The sequence below is a fragment of the Scatophagus argus genome, chromosome 16, assembly GCF_020382885.2.
Source record: "Scatophagus argus isolate fScaArg1 chromosome 16, fScaArg1.pri, whole genome shotgun sequence".
Taxonomy (NCBI): domain Eukaryota; kingdom Metazoa; phylum Chordata; class Actinopteri; family Scatophagidae; genus Scatophagus; species Scatophagus argus.
In genome coordinates this window covers 19,037,971-19,058,646 of record NC_058508.1, presented here as the reverse complement: position 1 = coordinate 19,058,646, position 20,676 = coordinate 19,037,971, and the positions used below count along the sequence as shown (strand labels likewise).

Sequence of the window (20,676 nt, the reverse complement as noted above, 5' to 3'; positions counted from 1 at the left end):
ATAAATAAATACAAACAGTTTCACAGGGAGAGCCAGACTAAATGTGTTTTTCTCTACCACCAGTCCAAGAGGGACTAACGATATCTTGACTCCAGCTCTGCGAAAACAGTCTCTCACCAACCACATTCTCAGAAATGTTGAACTGTGCCTTTAAGGTCGTGTATGATGATGGATTACACTGCAACACTCTTCGATCTTTCCTTAATCCTCCCAGCTTCGGCTGCAGGATCTGTTTTTAACAGGATCCTCCACCTTCACCGGCCTCATTAAGGGTCTGATATAAAACACTTGAAAACCAGCAAACTCAAGTTTAGGCTGCTGCTATAAGAAGGCAAACATGAAAGGAGTTTCACAAAGAGTAGTCACATATGCTGCTAAATCAGTGAAAAGTAATCGATTGGTAATCGATCCGGTCCTCCCAGCAGAGGTGAAGTCCTTTCTGTCCCTTCGAGCGGCCTCTTGTAAACTCAGTCCGTCAACACAGTCCACACTGAGGACAATAAGCCCGGCCAGAGTCCAGACACATGGATGTCATTCACCTCTTCACTCAAGAGGAGTGTTGTGTTGGAATTTGCATTAAGTTCCTCCTGTTTTCCTTTTCCCTCCTTTCATTTTAACCTCTCTTGCGTTATTCTTTCTCTTCCAACCTCCCCTTTTCCCTCCTCCACCTCCTCCTCCTCCTCCTCCTCCTCCATCTCGGAGAGCATAAATACAATGCTGACCGCAGTCACTGCAATCCTTTGTGTCCTATCGCTGCATGTGCCGTCTTGTAAAATAAAATAAAATTGACTGGCATTGGGGTGCAGCAGTAAATATGTTCCATAAAACTCCCAACACGTCACATCACTGGTGGGAGTTGTTTAATGTGACATGAAATATGTTTGGGATGTGAGGACGTTTAAGATATGGAGGAAGCCAACTTGGCGTGTGGGTAGTGTCGTGCATAAAGTCATGATGATGAGTGAGACGGTTCTCCTCTGTGTGTGTGTGTGTGTGTGTGTGTGTTTTAAGCCCCTCCTTTCCTACACTCAGTGCCAGCCCTGTCACTAACGCAGCAGCCCTCTGCATTATTTATCCCCACAGCAGTACAACTACTTCTCGGCAGCGGAGAAAGTGCACACCTTGCAACTCAAAGACCTTTTTCATAAATTTTACTCCTCTCCTCTCCTCCCAGTAAGCCTCGAGGATAAAAGGCCTCTCTCATCCATTTCTCCCCTAAACCTCAAGCTCCCTCTCTGCTTTGGTTTTATCATAAAACGCCCGCTAAATTCTCCCATAATTGATATTGATCTGTCAAACAATAACACCAGATCACAATGGACAGCTCATGTGAAAATGGTGTAACCTTGAAACCGGGAGTCACTTCATGAGAACCGATAATACTCACCGGCTGATGTTTAACATTTCAATTTACCCCGCAGCACTTTCCGCTTTATGTCCCGCTTGCCAGCAAAGAAAATGGGATGAGCAGGAGAAGTGTCTTCTTACCTGCTTATCCTTTAATGGAAAAATACAAGAAGGGCGACAGTGAAATGTCATCCGGCAAAAAATGAATACGAAACATCGGGAACATTTACTGTTGTAGTTTTGTGGAAAGGAATGTGTTTTATAATGGTGCATGAATAACACAACTGACAGAAAGTAATAGCAGCGTCAGCATGCAGGACCTGATGAACAAGCTCTTCGGGAAGCCGCGTCCAATCTCAAACGGGCCGTAATATTAAAAATGCAATGTACTCTTCATCTGTTCTTTCTGTTTATCGATTTTAACAGAAAATGGCCTCCCTGCATAACTGAATCATTGCAAATAATGGAAAAGATGTTTGAACAGGGGCCAGCGTGGCACATCTAAGCTTTTTCTTGTGGTAGATCTGGCTTTGCTGTGTCAGTAACATCGAAAGTGGGATTTATGAATTTGGCGGTGAACCTCAGGGTATTTCGATGACTTGGACGCTACATGGACGGAACGCGATAACTATTATAAGGGGCCAGTGGGGATGGGAGCACAACATAAGAGAAAAGATAGCATCCCCTTTCTGGAGCAATAAGCTGCCAGTCCTTTTGGAACCACATCAGCAAGCCATTTGCAAAGCACTGATAACAAAACCGGATTGTGTGCAAGAAAGCAAGATGAATTCAGAGAAGAAGGGGTCTGTGAGAGTCCAGCACGAAGAGCTTAGTGACTACAAAGTCAGATACTCCGAGATACGAGAAATGAAAAGTGTGTACTTTCCTCCACTTGTCACACATTTCTTTCAGATTCTTTGCATTGTTCAGGAGCATGTGAAATAATCTGATTTGTGGGCGGCTGAAGCTAACAGCTGACCTTTCATCTTGACAGGAGTAGACGTTAATGGTCATATCATTTCTGACTTCCCCTCAGTGGGAGGCAATACACGGCGAACGGGCGAGGTCACGCCGTGTTTGCTGCTCTGCGCTTGCAGACATTAAGACTCACAGCTGTGAATACTAATGAGACGTGTTTTGTCGGTCAAAAGGCATTTTAATTGGCAGCACAGCTACGCACGCTCTCACTTGCAGGTCAGCTCACAGACCTCTGGCTTAGAAAAGGGGAAGCTAATGTGATATTGGCAGCAACTGAGTTTGACTTCTCTGACATTTTGTAATGTTGAGAATTGAACAGCAACAGTGAGGACAGGAACTGCGCGAAGTAGCCCGAACATGAGCTGAAACGTTTCGCTGTCGCCTTCTTACAAGGCAGGAAAAGTCAAAGCAGCTTTCCTTTTTCCTCTGGCTTGCTGCTACATGCTGCAAGGTAAATGTGGTGAAGTGACAGGCTGTGCGAACAGAAACCATGAGCTGAAAGGTGCTAAAATGCTCTGTAGCTGCGTGATGAGAATTCTTTGTTGGGTTTTCATTACAAGCGACACCTCTGACACATAGTTGGCCTAATTTTAAGCTGCTACCTAACAAATATTGACAGTGCAGCTTTAATGGTTTACTGTTGATGTTGAACATTGATTATCGCAGTAAACAAGTATGTGCTGTGTGAAGATGTTGTGCAGTAATGATGTTCTGAACAGAGAAGGAAAGCAAAGAAACTTTCTGCTAATAGCTTAACAGAACTGCACTGAAATATGGTTTGGAAAAGCAAGAAAGCTGAAATGTTTTTTGGCTTTGCAGTGACATGATATTTATTCATATTTGATAAGCACGGCCTTATTTTGCAGCTTGATTCTCACTGCGTTCACATGCACTTTATTTAACCCCCAGCTTCAGCCTCATCGAGTGAACAACGTGCACATGTGCTTTATGCTTTGCTCTGAGATTGCGGTGCTCCAGTGTGATATCAAATGCCACTAAATGTTGTATATTTAACCTTTAAACAGCTAAGAGGTTGCGCCTCATATTAGAACAGTTTATGTGCAGAACAGATGCTGTATGGAGTCATGTGAGTGCACAGGTTATTCACGGTCGTATTTATTGAAACCTTCTCCCACACTGACAGAAATTACGGTTGGCACAAACTTCCTAATGCAGCCGGTGACCGTCGATATTATCCGTTTGCCTTTTCACAGCTGCGGTTTCCTTGTTAAATGAAAACTGATAAGTCTCTCTTTTTCTTTTACCATTATGCATTTTTTTTCCAGACAGCAGTGCTTCCTGTGCTATTCTACATTTCTGGACAGGGTTGAGAGCTCATTACCTTCCCTCATCTGACAGCTCTACCTGAGGCGGCAGATCAGGAGGGATGAGAGACAGAGACAGGGTCAGCGGCGAGGATTTGCAAAATAACAGAACCCCGCTGTCAAGGTTTTGTTAGTGTCTTTGTCATCCTTTGGCTGAGGAGGAGCCTTTGTGTCTGGCTGAGGTCTAATGGGATGTTGACCCGGTCCTGGTCCTGTCTGTCAAACATCATCAGCCTTGACAGAAGATGTGAAAGAGGGCTGAGTAGAGTCCCTGTGAAAGATATTCTTCCCTGTATAACAAAGTGAGGAGTGAGAGAGATGTTGGATGGAGACTCTCGGGAGCCAATTGCTTAGAAAAGAGAGAAATAATCCACTAGTGGAGGAGTACTGTGCTTTTGTCACATGTGCATAATGGAATAGCAAATGACTGTTGGGTAATTACGCGCACTGCTACAGTCTTCAACCAATTAGCCAGCGATGGTTAAATAGAACGCTTCAATCTGGCATTGGACAGCTGCGTAAATGAAGTTCATCTGAAACATCATTACATTTCCTTCAGGAGAAGTCAAGGTTATGTGGTCCATGTAAGCACACACTTTATGCTAATGACACTGGGTTCGCTGCATAGATTGTCAAGCCTCAGCAGTCCTGAGAAATAAATGTTGGACCACTACCATGTGAGACCTCCGTGGCATCTCTGGTCTCTGAGAAGTCTGAAAACCCTTGCCACATCCTGTACCTGCAAACGAGGAGTGATGGCACCATGAATATTTATCTGCTGCCCTGTTCACTGCGCTCCGGCACTCGTAGCATCATCATTTATTTTGTGCAGATACATATCTGTCAGGAGCACCTCTGGTTAGCATAGGTGAATGAACCTGTGATGTGGTGCTTCATATTCTTGCAATCCGCATCACCTCCGTGGCACTGTGGGCATTAGCTCATCCATCAGTCTTGTCAGCATACCATCCGTGACAAGGCCAATGTCAATAAGGAAGGAGGCACAAGAAATGAAAAATACATCCAGTCCAGCACTGGGGAGGGAAGCAAAAACAGCTACTGGCTGCGTACTTTGCTTTCCATTTTGTTGTCTTTTTGCAGGAACATGAAACATCAGTGGTAAACATCGATCGTCTGGTTTTGACCCCTCAGAACTGAAGATGTTTTGAAGCGTTTCTTTCATGGCTCAAACAGTTTTAGTCCATCCTGAACAATCAAGAGAAAAGATTTGGAGCAGAAGAAGTTGAGATTAATAATAATCCACACTAACAGTAGCTTTAATAGGCTGCAATTCTGCGCATTCAAAAAAATGAGATGGTATTCTTAGTAAGAGGTACAAAACCAGTTCTTGTTGACTGGAGTGCCTCTTGATCTTTATTAACACCTAATTATAATCATCACAATCAACATCTCTGTCTCTGGCTGCGAAGACAAACAGCTGAGTGCAACAAGCCTGCAGCTGTGACTCATGTAGGATGGAAGGCGGAGATGAGAGATGTCCCCATGTTTACAGCGCTGCAGCCTCTGAATTTGTGTTTAATCGCTTTAAATGCCAGATGTTGGCTGACTTTCGTATTTGTTTTGTCTTCAATGCACTGCTTTGTTTTTCTGTAAGTATCAGAGAGTTTGCAAGTCACAGCCCCGACTTGATGTTAACACAAACTGTACATCAAAATCAGAAAGTAGTAAGTCAGGGAGCTGTCACATTGCATGAATGCTGCATGATCGTTTGGAGGTCATTCAGAGTCGTTCCGGGAAACACTGCAAACCGCTGACTGCATCCTGATGTTGACTGGACGATGACAAACGCTCGCATGCCTTTGGATTACACTCCACGTTAACATGGAACTTGGTCCAAGTTTGTAGATTTCATTCCTGCAGGGGCTGACATGTGATCTCAGTGTGAGTCGGGTCTGACCAATCCGATCGGATTCCCGTTCCGCTGCATACTGCATACGTAAACATTTGTACATGTTATATTTTCTCTGACGGTTAGCAGCACACGTCATGGATGGGATTCTGTAAGTCACATCGGTGCATCGTGTTGATCTTTAACGATATAATATGGAACACTTCCACATCAAAATATATGTTCTGTGGAGTCCAAACCGCAATTTTGTTCATAGTCACGATACGTTTCATGCGGTCGCTTGTCGCTCTCACGATAGGAAGGAAGTGGGCGAACACGACCACATGTAACACGAATGAGACCATACGTGAGGTAAAGTGTCTGAGGCACGCGTGACTTACATGCTTACAGCGATGGTTGTTAAACACTGAAGACAGCAACTCCCATGACCCCACACTTACTTACTCACATGTTTTGTTTTTTACTGAGAGGCCCGCAGAGTCAGAAACTACACGCTGTGTGTTTAAATTTTAATTTCACAGACAGGCTTCCCATTGGTCACCGCCTTTCAGTCATCACAGGATCGAAGTGGACGGTTTTAGTGACGATGACTATTCATGAGCGGGGACCTCACAACTACAGTCTCATTTGCGTGTTTTCTTGTGTTCCGCACACACACACACACACACACACACACACACACACACACACACACACACACACACACACACACTGACAGCTTCGCTCTTTTTAGTCAATCTATTATTCATAAATGTCTCAAAGCCATTTGGTGGCTCTCGGTGAAGTGGTGGTAGTATGGAGAGACATTAGTGGAGGAAGAAGAGAAACAACATGAACACACACACACACACACACACGCCACGTGGATGGGCTTGGATTTGGGCCTGATGATGTCAGGATGCTCTCTGCTTTTAAATGATCACACAGGAAGTTGCTGCTATTTTCTCACCTGTTGCTTGTTTTGCGGCAGGGCTTTGCCTAAAATAAGTTTGTGCACAGTAAAGAAGCTTAAAAGCTCCTGCAGAGAGAGAGATAAATGATATCCGAGTGCGTGGCAGCCTTCACGTACTGTCAGACTTGTTCTGCACGATAACACCTGATAAAGTGAGAAATCATACTGCAGTTCAGCGTCGAGCAAGAACATTTGGTTTCCAGGTTGATGCTCTCGTCTGCTGCTTGTAGTGTGTGTGTGTGTGCGTGTGTGTGCGCTTCAGAGTTAGTGAGTCCTCACTTATCACTCTGTCTGTCTCTGTCTCCTCTCAGGTGTTCACCAGATATGGCAAGTGCTACATGTTCAACGCTGCAGAGGACGGGAAGACACTCCGCACCACCATGAAGGGCGGGACGGGAAACGGCCTGGAGATCATGTTGGACATCCAGCAGGACGAGTACCTGCCGGTGTGGGGGGACACAGGTGGGCATGACCATCTCCTCACCCTTCCCGCTTTCAGATCACGTGACCCCATCACGAATGACAGCACTTCCAAACTGTTCCAAACTGAATAATATCACAGCCTCGAAGTGAAATTGAGAATATGATGAAAATCAGATAAAGTACTTAAAATTTTATTTCCCCACTTGTGTCTCACACTAAGCCTTTACTCAATAAAGCCGTAATTAACACAGAAATAATTCAGTGTCATCCTGATGAAATCACTTCGAGGACAGTGTCACACCCGGAAACTCTGATTAAATGTTAAATAACGCTCCAGTAAGGTTTTGTGTGTTAAGATCCTTGCCAGCCTTCTCCTCTCGTGCAGTGGTCTTCAAACAGCTCGCTTCTTGAATATTAAACACATACATCAGGTAAAGTCTTAACAGCTGTTTTTTTACTGAAGTTCTGAAAGCATTTGGCCACCAGGTCACCAACAGGCCGATTTTTAGTCTATTTGAAGAACTAATTGTTGCTCTCTTGACTGTGGACATCAAGCTTATTCTGCTATTGTGTTCACTCTGAGGGAGGCTTTTAAAATAAATAAATAAAAAAATACTCCAGACAGGGTCAGTCACTGCACCTCCAGTTCTGCCTGACTGCATATTCAAAACCCTTTCAAGTGGGGCACCGAACCCTCTTTGATGATCTTTATTTTAAAGTAGTGCAGCTTTGCATTATTTTCCATTCTGATCTGCATGTTAGAGACCTTGTTAGTGGTTCGAACTTAGCGTTTCAGGGAGGCTTGCAGCCTGAGAGTTTCCACGGTGAAGCTCATTGAATGGCCGGCTCACGTCTCAACCGGCAGAAGGGCAGACAGGGGAGCTCCCAGAGCAGCCAGCCAAGCTACAAACAGCCCAGCAGATGGACATTATTTACTCCGGGCTCATCTTAAAGACGATCCATCATGAAAAAGTGAGCCTCCTATCAGTCCTCGTCATGTTCTTCTGTGGACAACAAGTCCCTCACCTCCTTCTCTTGAGCTCCTCTTGGTTTGACTTTCGTTTGAACAGCCTGTACTCCAGCCACCACCCTGACAGCATGTGGAGGTTCGTCTCGCAGCGGGCTCCAGTTTCCAGTGCTCTTGTTTATCCCGGCGTGGTTTAATTAGCCCAGATGAGCCGAGTCAGCCTCAGCAGGGGGCGCCGTGTCTCCCCAGCTGAGCCAGGTTTCTACGCTGTGCTGACATGATGGGCACACGCTGCACAGGGACTCCTCGCTCATCTCCTCCTGCCAATCAACTTTCCCATCCAACCCCACACCGTCTCAGCTCCTGTGTCCTCTCTTATTGTCCCTCATCTGGAGTCCAGCAGTCTGTCTCAGTCGGGGTTTGATATGTACGCTGCACAGTTCGCCATGATACTCCTCCTCACTACATCGTGATTGACAGACATGAAGAAACGTGGTGTTTCATGGTGTGAAAACTGAACAAGATGGATAAAAGTTTGAGTGGTGGGAGAAAACACATGGCCTGTTGCCTGGATATTCAGCTTTCTCCTCATCGTGCTGCTGACCAAACTGCTCAGCGATGGAAATCATGAATGGATCGGATGTGTCTGTCTGTAACCAATACACTCAAGTCACACATTATTCACATGGCCCACAAATGACGATGACAAATTTCCTGATTTAAGTGGGTTTTAAAATGTTTGTTAAGAATGTGGATCCCGGAGGACGCTGAGCAACTTCAGGTGTTGCCTCCAGGATGGAGACCTGGAAGACAACAAGCCACCCAAATGGAGGATCTGAAGGAAGATCTGGAGGATAAAATGAAGTTTTCATGACAAACGTTGCTCTTGAACACAGTTTCAGTCCCACACACAAGCTTCCTGTTTTTTATGATTTTTCAGACATGTTTAGGTAATTTCGAGCACAGCGCATGCTGACAAACAGTTTTTGTGACATAAGAATTATTTTTTGCATGTGTGCTTTCAAATCTTTATATTCGATGTTGGTTTGAATAATTGGTTCGACTCCTGCTACTCGCTGACCTTTTTTTGGAAAATCCTTCTGAATTTCCAGGCGTCAAACAGGCCTCTCTGATATCACATTCGTCAAGCAGCCTTGATCAAAGTGGTGTGTTTACACACTCAGCACCCACCACATGTTCCCCTTCAGCAGCAGAGCTACAAAATGTTTGTAGTACGGAGAAAAGCCTTTCAGACGCATCACAGCCTGTGAAAGTGTGATGACATTCAAGTTCCATTTCTTCCTCTCACATCCACACTAACTAACATCTTTTATTAATCACACACATCGCTGAGTTTTAGATCAAATTGGCACTCAAGAACAGAAACCAAACTTGAAAATATGACATTTCAGAGTTCCCAGGCAACCAGTTACACAGAGCACACCCACAATGTCTATTTTTAACAGAATCATTGATGGAGGGATGCAGAATGTGAGAGCTTTGCAAAGAATTATTGAGTTATTGAACTGAAAATGAAAGCGAGGCGAGTTTTTTTTTTTTTTTTCCATGTTTCCCTTTTGCTCACTTTGCTTTGTATCTCCGGTCTGAGACGCATCTCTCCTCCTGTTTTTCTGTTTTCCATCAGTGTGCCATCCATCATCTCTGATCTTAGCTCCCATTTTATGTGGCGAGCAGGCGAGTAAAGCCCGACAAGCATTTGAGTGCAGTGCTAAAATGCCGCCATGCTTCTGCGCTCCTTGTGTCTGTTGTTATTAAATCAAGGCGATGGTAAAAAGCACTCTGAGGAGAACCTGAGAAGAGCAGAAGGATGTTTGTTCAACAACAACAGGTTAAACCAAGTGCAAAGTGGAATCGGAAAAAGTCCTTGATCTTTCTGGACTTTTCTTTTCTCCACTTATGTCGCTTCCCTCTTTGGTGTTTGGTCAGCGCGACGTCCGTGTGGGGCAAATTATTGCCTTTGCGTCTTGGAAACTTGAAGCAGTTCTTTCAGTGCAGCAGACAGCAGTTTCTCACGTTTGCACGAGGACAAACTGGCTGCTGGAGTTAACTGTGTAATATTTGAGCAGTTATCCTGAACTGATGTATTTTTATTCATGCTGATGCTGGTGAACTTCGACTGCGGTGTGACGAGCTGTCTTTGGATGCAGTGTTCATTTGCTGCTGTGTAGAGGACATTTTCTGCCATTTTCAGTGTTGTTATAAATTATGATCTGTCTCTGTGACTGCACAGTGTTAGAATAACAGCATTTAGTGCAAATAGAAAATCCTAACTTGGCATGAAGGAACAGTTTCTCTGCTGCAGCCTTGGTTTGTGAATAAAAGCTGAGGTTGCTGTATATAATTTATATAAAAAAATGTGCCTAATTTAAGATTGAAGACAACAGCTGATGTGCTAAGTTTAAAAGTAGGACAATATATGAACTGAAAGTGGAGTATTCAGGGAATAAATGCAGATCAGAAGTCCAGAAAGTGCTCAGAAGACGTGAACAGTTGAACATTTACATTTCCATGGCAACTGGGGAACGGATGGAGATCATGCAGTAAGATTAAAAGCTCGAAAACAGCTGCTAAATGGACCTTGTGGTGAGACGTTCAAAGGTCAGGAACGAACTGTAAACATCTGTCAGTGAATGCATCAGTGGAAAGATAATTCAGCCAATCAATGTGAATAAGACAGGAGTGAGTTTCGCGTCACACTCGAGGCTGTACTCTACGCCTAAATGTTAACCTGATGCTGTTTACCACTTGTTCAGTATCTTAGTTTACCATTTAAATAGCATGTTGGGCAGCTGAATTCATTTTGCCAAAGTGTTGGACAGATTATTGACCTGACGATGGCACTGGATTAAAATGATTACCAAAGTGGGAAAAATCAGATGTTTCATGGCAATTCATCCAATTCACTACAAAACAAAAACGGCAGTCGGCGGCAGTCGATCCTGCTGAGCCCGGACAGCCTGGACGGACCAACAGCCACGCTGCTGTTAGCGTGTCCACAAGGAAGAGACATCAGTCAGTGTGAAACAGCATCTGAGGCAGTGCTCAGATGTTTGATCATGTTATAATTAAGTGACTCTTACTGAGGCTTGTTAAGTTCACTTTGACATGAAATTGTGCTTCAGCTTGCCTTCACCATTTGTCAACACTCACACTCACATTAGACACAATACGGAGGAGACTGACATGCCTGAGCGAGACAGAAATAAGAGACATGTGACACGGAGAGGTGATGTTGCCGACAAACACACCTCGAGCTGCTGCTGTTCGCCAGACGGGTGGAGAGGAGGACGCAAACTGCAAACTCCAACAGCCAGGAAGATTTTTTTCAACATGCAAACATCAATACTTGTGCGTGCATACGTGGATCAATTTTCTCATTTACTCCAGTTCGATTCTCTCGTCTGCCTCTCATGTTTTCCCACAGCGAGAGGCACTTGAAATGCTGAAGGAGAAAGGAGGTGAAATCAGAGCACCACCTGAATGTATTCAGCGTCATACAAAGCAGGCGGATCTGAGCTGCGGTTGTAGCAGCCGATAGCATCTTAACTCAGTCGACTTCTCTCGCTTTGCCGACTCATTCGAAGTGAAACGGGCGCGATAGTGGTGATGAAATACACGGTAACCGCGGTAAATTCACGGAGCTGTGTTTGATTCTGCCAAAGCCGTGGTCACATGGAGCCAACATGGTCCGCCGTGATCCTCTTGATCATCTGTTCATATGGAGAGCTGAACTGACTGGGGCACAAACAAGCAAAGCGAGCCCCGTTTGCACTGAACTCACGCACAAACACACTTTCTGTTTGTTCCTTCAGACAAACAGATGCAGCCTGCCATACAAATATCTAATTTCCACTTGAAGGAGCAGATTTTTACAGCTACACAGGATTTATCTCTAAGACGGCCAGTTTAGTTCAGTGTTTTTCGTGTTTGTATCCTCACTGTTTGCTGAAGCATCTGTTTGGTCATCTGCTTTGAGTGCAACGGGCACAAAATGTGGGCCCGAGTTGGAGCTGAAGCAATTAGTCGATTAAATTTCAGGGTCATGCCTCAAGTAGCAAACTTTTGACAAGCTCCTCAGTTGTGCAGGTTTGCTGCTTTTCTGCATCTGATGTGATAACGCGCTGAATATCTCAGGGTTTTGAGATTATTGTCAGACCGAACGAGACACAGAAGACGTCACCTTAGACTTGAGGATCGTGTGATTGGTTTCCTGATGTTATATGAACGAGAAGATTAATTGATGAATCCAGACTGATGAATGTCACCCACGACTTTATTTCTTTTTGACATCAAGTGCCTCATGTGTCCTGACCGAAGGGCTCCAGTGGTCTAAAGTTTTGGATCTGATCCATAATAGGCTCATAAAAAACCTACCACAGAAATTTATTATCAAAGGATGAAGCCCAGTCCTCTACAGATCTGAGGACCGTCTGACCCAGTCCGGAACAGACACAAGGATTATTAGGCCCAGACAGATGGAGAACACCAACACTGCCAGCAGCAGCAGCAGCAGCAGCAGCATGACACAACAGAAAATAACGAGCAACTGTAGTTGAGTAATGAGTAAGCGTCTTTCAGGGTCAGGATGCTGCAACTGAAGTGTTGTTGGATGATCTGACAGCATCTGAAATCCCCAACAGCCTGCTGACGTTGTCTGTAAAGCATGTTGATTGTCCAGGTGTGCAGAGGTGTGTAAGTGAGCAGTGATTAATCTTCTCTCTCGACCTCGATCTGCATCAATCCGTCATGCGACTGCTTTTGTCTATTTGGACAACGCAAGTGCAAGGAAGAAAGGAAAGAACTGTCTGATTCTTTCTGCTACAGCCACCTTTTTGTTCCCATAGAACTGGTTTGCTTCCAGCAGAAGCCACCCCCAAACAAAACAGGTTTTTGGGTAATGATTTTGTCGCACCCTGTGATCGGCGCTGATAACAGATCCACTCAGATACCGACGCACAGACCTGAGACCCGCAGCGATGGAATCAGATCTGAACTTGTCAGAAAAGACTGAATATCCATTCTGTTCTTTTCTTGGTCCTCACATGCCTCTTCTTGTTCCTGTGTTATGTTGCTCTGAGGGTGACTAGCAGGCCATAACATTTTCTAAATCCAATGTGGCTGGCTGTTCCTCTTGAACGTTCCCTGTATTGATGAAGGCAAAAAGCCTTTCAGATGTGAGGCGATGTTTGAAAATGCAGTGTTTTTGCTCGAAGTCACATTCGGTCTCTTCTCAGCATTTCTTACTTTACCCAGCGATCGAGTCCAATATTTATCCATCCATTAGCTGCACATTAGCACGTGGATGTTCATGTTACAGCAAGCAAACACATTAGGGAACAGTCGCCACATTGGTGTCGCTAATTGGTCACCAAAGGCAGCAAAACTACGTTCAGCAAATGTAACCGCACACAATGGAAAACTGAATTTATTGGATCTTTTTTATCATTTTCAACTCATTCTGGGACAAGACCATAACCAACATTGAGTGTATGGTACTAATGTATATTCTGTCACAGCATGCCTGCTTATATCTTTTTGCTATAGATCTCCACTGCCCCATAAATACCATTAAAAACACAGTAAAGAGCCACTGGGCGACATTTTCCTTTATCATAATGAACATATAAGTAAGTTAGTGTCTGTATTTACACGCTGCACAGACATCAGGGATGCAGTTACTCGCTGACACTGTCTAAGTGCTTGTTGTAATGAAGGAATGTGTCACCCAGCGCGACAGTATGGCTCCTTTATGTGGGTTGTTTTTGGCTAATTATGGAAGATTTAGCTGTGCTGTGGCTGCTAATGGAGCATCAGACCACCAACTGTTATGAAGACATACTGTACAGTTGATGTGTCTTCCTTTTACACGCCGCATGAACACTAACAACTGCTGTGTGATGAGTGATGATCAGAGGAATTAAGAGAACAAATGAAAAATTTTTACTTTTATGCACTTTTGACTGTTTTCAATGGTTTGTTCTTGATCCTCACTTCTAATAATTAAAGTAACATTTATTTGTGCTGCATACAAAGATATTTTAGACTACAATGTGTTTCCACATTTGGACCTGTTTTTGTTTCAACACGACGAGGGCATACAAACACGGGTCCATAAAGAAATGACTGGTTTAATCGATGGTCTCATTTCGGTGCGACTCGGCTCAGAACTCCCCTGTTTTGGATTTCCAGTGCCGAGAGCTGTGGATAGGACCTGGAATCTGATACTTTTATCAGTGTGCCATACCAAATACCACAAAAGTTGTGACTGGGGGTTTCTTGCTTGGATGTGCTTGTGGTTGAATGGAAGCGAAACCCTGCAGCCTGACCTCAAAATGTGGTGGAAAAACAGGCCCGTCGGCTGCTCTAGCTGAAGATTAATTGTTTAATTAGTTTTCAGTTTAGACTGCCGTGCTGCAGTTGCCTTTCCCTGTGTGTTACTTTGTGTGTGCTAAACACACTGAAAGCTGATAGCTTCTTAGTGGTACAGCGAACACAATAAAAAAGACAAACCAAAGAGCTGGACAGTGCAGGATGAGCCGTAAAGGACGTGATATTATGTTTTACAGGACAGAACGGACACAAAGGCACACAAAAGGTACACAACTCACGCAACAAATGAGTCATCGTTTTTTACACATTCGTGCACTCAGTCTCTGATTGTCTCTCTCAAACAGCCATCGTACTCTTTTGCACACACACACTCTGACTACATTGTGATGTACATACAGCACAAGCAGCATCCCTTCATCTGTTCCTTAGTGCGAATGCATCCAAGCTGTCGCCATATCAGTCGCTGCAGATGCTTGATGGATGAGTATATCATAACGGAGTAAAGCTGTGTGTGTGTGAGACGTCCGTCGATTTGTGAGGCCAACCGTGCCGAAGGGCTTCGACACCTCGAGGCGGCTTATCGGCTGGCGGGGGGGGGGCTTGATTGAATGTCCGGGAGCACATCACTGAATATGAGGACATGGAAAGAGAACTATTGATTTCTACAAAGACTGCTCTCTCTTTTCCCATAAATGTTATGGCTCTCTTTGTCCTTGCCCGTGTGTGTGTGTGTGTGTGCGTGCATGTGAGTGCTCTAAATGGCAGGCCGAAGGTTCTTTCATGATCAGCGTCAACTCCGAGCCTTCCTCTCTACCTGTGTTTGATGTAGAGGCAAATGGCACGTCTCTGAGTGTCGTGATAAAGACGATCTTAAAGTCCCTTGGCTTTGAGTCAAAAGCTCCAGATTCATTTGCCAAAAGTCTGTTTCGAACAGGAAATTCGTTCTCTGTCTCTGTGCAGCAGCATCTGTTGACTGTAAACAGCTTTCTTTTTTTTTTTTTTTGCTCCTCTCTTCCTCTGAGCAGTTTATCTAAACCAGTCAAAAAAGCCAAAGACATTTTAGCTTTTTTCTTCTCCATTTTTGCACATTTCTGTTTGTTTATTGACTAAATGAATCAGCTAACTGGGCGTCTCCATCTGTCCTTCCTTCCAGAGGATACAGCCTTCGAGGCGGGAGTGCGGGTGCAGATCCACAGCCAGGCGGAGCCCCCGTTCGTTCACGAGCTGGGCTTCGGCGTGGCCCCCGGCTTCCAGACTTTTGTAGCCACGCAGGAGCAGAGGGTAGGTGCCCCTGACTTGTACTGATACACAGTTAACACACTTCATTATCATTTCCCTGCATTGTGCTGTGTTTTTTTGCTGAAATCTGTCCACATGCTCAGCTTGCCTTAACAGATATGACGGCATAGCGTGCTTGCGTGTGTGTGTGTGTGTGTGTGAGTGGATGAATTTGTGGCTGCGTGTCTCCCAGGATCCTCTGTACCCTCAGTTGGCCTCTGCAGTCTCTTACTGGCTGGGAAATGATGACTTCCAGTGGCGTTGACCTTGTGGAGAAGTGCTTCACTGAAACTCAGCCCCACTCAATCATCCTGAAGCCTTGTTCCATCACACGAGGCCAATATTAAAGGCTGCAGGTCTCACAGATCCATACAGCTGAAGGCATTTGATGTAACCTCCGCTGTTTCTGTCAGCAGAGGCTCCCACTTCACACGGTTGTTTTCCACTTGTTCTCGTTTCCATCCTGTTGGCTTAATCTGAACAAGCTTCAGTGAGGGTGTTTCAACACTGCCAAGCTGCATGTCTTTGTATTGTGACTTCTCTCAACCGTGTCAGTTAGGAATCCTCTTAACCGGGGGTTATTGTCTCTGCAAGGCGCAAGATCGTGTCACGTGTGTGTGTGTGTGTGTGTGTGTGTGTGTGTGTGTGTGTGTGTGTGTGTGTGTGTGTGTGTGTGTGTGTGTGTGTGACCCACCAGCCTAATATTTTTTGTGAACATTTATGTGTTTTCATAGTTGTGGTAATTCACAATATCTGAAACATCCATTTCACTAGCTGCTCTGTTTTCTATACTGCGACTGACTGTTGACTCCGCGCTCCTCTTAACCAGCCAGTGCCAGCCTGTTTCCCCTAGTGGACAAGTATAAGCTTAGTGTCGTTCCGTGCTTAAGTTGACCATCTGGGAGCTCATCTGTTAAAACGTTCTCAGACTCGGACTTGAACTTAGTCTTAGGATCCGACGGCATGTTTACAAACAAAACTAAACTGTTAACATTCATCAATCAGACGATCTGAAATAATCACACAAAATCAGCAGATGGAGACAGAGTTTGCAGGTCTCCCTCTTACTGACTGTGACTTCACTTCCCTCTCATTTCAATTCAGTCTGTTGGTTGCTGCATAGCAGGGAAAATAAGAACCAGAATACTAGCTGATTTAAGTCCTACAGACAGCTTCGCACCAACACATACACCCCCTAATTTAGCCATTTTCATTTCATCACAGCACCAACACTCACTGGGCTCACAGTAATCAATGACCAAAATATTTAGACAACAAAAAGCAAGGCTGTCCTGATTCAGAATCGCAGTAACACCAGCTCGTGTGAGGCAGCAGTGCTTGACTTCTCAGGCTTCTGTCCGTTTTAAACATCGGACTTAAAATAGAAAAACAAGCCAATAATGAGTAACTGAAATAAAAGAATGACAGAGCAGAGAATTACTAGATTTATTTACAGGTTTTGATAATGACCAAAGATGTGTCGAATCTAATCAAAGACATGCCGGTCCCAATCTGGAGCTCCTGGATCCTGTTCCAGCTGGATCCACTACAAAGGAAGCTTGGTGTTGGCAGATTCCTACTTTGAAATTGACATTTTGCATTGCTGGTGTTTTGCAGGCTGCACAATGCCTCTTCATTCCACTTCTCTCATTTGTACCTGCTGGACTCACAGTCTGCCCAGTACTGCCTGTTCCCACAAACTCCTCCAGTTACTTCTGTCTCTCATTGTCATTTTTTTGTCTCTTTCTGTTTTGTTTTTCTGTTTTCTGTTGCTATTTTTCTGCCTCCGAGTGAAGCTTTTGGAAATGTGCTGTCTGGGGTTTGAGCAGACAGATTTCTGTCAAAAGAAATTCGCTCTTTCACTTTTAAAATGGTGCTGCCTCTGGAACATCAATAAACTTTCTTTCTCTTTGGCAACCCCGGCTGTCAGTTAGTATTTGTATGCATTTAAACCTGCAATAACTGACCAATAACTGATTTTTTTTGGCCACTTGGGGGCAGCAGAAACAACCAGTGAAAACAACACTGACATAATGATATAATATATAATGATATATAATCTTCTAAATTGATTTGGGGAGCTCATTATCAACGTTTGTATTGAGTTGGTGTTGTTTCTCTCAGCCTGGAAAGACTAAGTTGAATATTCCACTAAATATTTGCCTCTTTAGCCGGTAAATCTCCTGCTGTGTTTCTTCTGCCTGTTGCAGCCAACAACAAAACTATGAGAGCAGTGAGCGTGAGCCAAAACAATGAGCTGGAAGTCTGCAGAGTCCTCAGGGGGTTCATCATTAAGAGTGAGGACCTTCACATAAAGCTAATGTGATCTGCTGGTAAAGCAAAAGAAAAAGAAAAAGCTTCTAAACGTATAAATAAAAGTCTGTCTCCACCATTAAAAATTTGAGTATTTGTAAAGTTTATTCACATTTCACGCTCGACCAAGTAGTGCATGTTGACAGCTCGCCAGTCTCTCAAGCACCTGCACGCACTGAAAGAGAATAGTGAATTTTAGCAACTTGTCTTGCAAAAAAATTGATCACCACAGCTCAGTGTGGTGCTGCGAGTCACCTCAGCGGGAGTCAGGAAGGCGAGGACGAGTCCTATCCGGAGACGGTTTGGCCTCCTGGGTAAGGAGCCTCCGGGGTTTCTCTCTCCTCATCTGTCAGCCCAGCTCTGTGATTGGCAGGGTGAAGCACTGCCCCTCTCCACAAGCCCACACAGTAGGAAACTCAGCAAATTTTTTGCTACGGCTAATTAATGCAGAGCTGCACTTTGTATAAGAAGTCTGGGGAAAACCCTCCTGCTGTCAGATGCTCCTACCTTCTTTTTGAGCGTCCTCGTCTGTAGAAACCCGGAGGGCGCTTTCAAATATGGCCAAAAACAGTCAGGATAATGATGATTGGGTGGAGCATCTGGGGCGAAGATTTGGGATGGGACCTTGTGGAGAAAAGAAAAAACAATCTGGAGATTAGTGGATTTTTATAATGGATACCAATCAGTTCTGTGAAAATAACTCAGACAAAGAGTTTAAATTAACAAATTCTGGCAAATAATGCCGAGATCAAAGCTGCTCAGTCAGTCGAGCTAAAGACAATTTTAAATTCAAGCTCTCCAGATACAGAAATTGCCCCTCTGTCGTCTTTTGACTGAAGCTACAAGGGTATGATGGGTCCTCCAATTTCTTTTATACCATTACTCTTATGCTGCCTCTTTATTCAAGCTCAAGGTCTTTGTGTTTCAGTTTAGCTCCTCTGCTGCCAACAGAACGAGAAAGAAACAAACAGCAGAGGACCACTTTATGGAAATGTGTGACTCTGTACACCGAGTTCGGCTCAAACCAGTTTCCTTTCAAGCTCACCCAACCAGCACAAATAAAATGACCTTATTAAACCCTTCTGTTCCCATATCCAACTTTTTTTCTTTAACAATGTCCCTTGCTGACCAAATTGTAAAGCCTAATTAAAGCATTGCTCCAGTACAACAGGGAAACATTGATTAATAACACGCTGAGTGGGGCACAGGCCCCAACTCTTATTAGATACAGCATAATCAGGTCAGCAGGTCTCCACACAGTGAAAAGTGATACTGAGCACCTTAGATTATCTGATTAGAGAGAAATGATCAGATCTCGAATCAGCCGCAGCTGACTCTAATTAGGCCAGAAGTGAAGATTAGCTGAGGTATGAAGGTGACTTTAAAGGTTAAGGATTGCTGAGAAGCACCTTTCTTAAGTCCCTTAATAAAATTAATAGCGTCTGGATGTCGGTATTCATTGCTTGTGCTTACTGGAGGCATAGAGGAGGGCATGTTTAATTATCACAGGATATAACAGGCCAGGAATGGCCAGAGGTCATATACTGGATATATTCAGCAAGCTAGATTGCTGTTTGGATTGCATTTGAATTTATTATCCAGTGTGCCAGTGAAGCGATTGTATCTGCAGACCTAAAGCATTAAACTCTCCAGAAGCAGTGAGACGACATCGCCTGACAGGAGGGGCAGGGATTCAAATTCTGTCGACACTAACAAGCAAACTGTGGCCAGATTTCACCTGGCAGGATGTTGTGTTTTGCCTCATCCAAAAAAAAAAAAAATTGCTCTCTTGGCAGAGGAAGCAGCCTCACTTGGGATGCATTGTGATGACAATGAGGGGAACTGGGGAACAGCGGGTGGTGGGTGATGGACACAGGGAGTGCGGCTAGAGCTCGCTGCATGTGTTGTGGAGCAGATGGGCCTCCACGCTGCTCGGCCCGGTGTCCCTCGTCCCTCATCTGCTATCTCAGTCCTCAGAGCCGCGGGAGCAGGAGGAGAACATTTGGAGTTTTTGTGCTTCCGTCGCCGGGTGCTGTGGGATTTCTCAGACAGAGTTTGGCTATCTGTTGAATTGTTTCCTGCACTGCTTGGTGTTGCCAGGTTTCAAGGACTAAGGAGCACATTTTGGAGAGCTGCTGTCAGGATCTGTCAGTCCTGAAAAGACTTACAAGCCATCTTTTTGCTTGTAGTACATAGTTAAAGTAGTTCTGCCTTTTTTCGTATGATGAGACTGCCTGGTACGACTGTGGACTGTTCACACAACAGGTTGTTTACCAGGAATTGTTGTTATGTACTGTGCAGTTTGGAAGTACCAAAAAAAAAGTGTTGTCGCAGTTGTTTATACCCTATTCTTGACTGTGACCGTGAAAAAGGCATTAAACTGCATTCTGTGTGGTAATGAAAAGGTCCCCAAAAGTCCTATATTTCATGTGGTGAACGCGGCAGAAACCCTGGTGTGTTCGTGAAGAAGCTCTCCAGAATAACCCCACACCTCGTCTCTCACCTGCAGCTGACCTACCTGCCTCCACCCTGGGGAGAGTGCGAATCGAAGGCTCTGGAGTCGGGATTTTTCCAGGTCTACAGTGTAACTGCCTGCCGGATTGACTGTGAAACCCGCTACATTGTGGAGAACTGCAACTGCAGGATGGTGCACATGCCTGGTAAGCACTGCTGGCGTATTGACCATGCAGTCGTTAAACTGAAGTTTTCAGCAAGGTTGCGCTATTTTATGTGAGATTTAACTGTGTTGAGAGGCCTCTTATTGATATGACAAGTCAATACTGGATTAGGTGCTGGTATTTAAGAAAGCCTGGGGATTACTTGGGTGTGCCTCACATATTGTTTCTAAAGTCAGCCAACTATTTGTAGTTTG

General features: G+C 44.5%; 1 protein-coding gene across 3 annotated transcripts in view; it reads left to right on the top strand.

Moving 5' to 3' along the window:
- Nucleotides 1–20,676, top strand: part of asic2 (acid-sensing (proton-gated) ion channel 2) — a 279,484-nt gene that overhangs the window by 247,857 nt on the left and 10,951 nt on the right. For all 3 annotated transcript variants that reach the window (XM_046414829.1, XM_046414828.1, XM_046414827.1), the window contains 3 exons: nt 6,784–6,934; nt 15,367–15,494; nt 20,314–20,464. In XM_046414829.1, the coding sequence (XP_046270785.1) occupies nt 6,784–6,934; nt 15,367–15,494; nt 20,314–20,464 (430 nt within the window). The remainder of the gene's footprint in view (nt 1–6,783; nt 6,935–15,366; nt 15,495–20,313; nt 20,465–20,676) is intronic.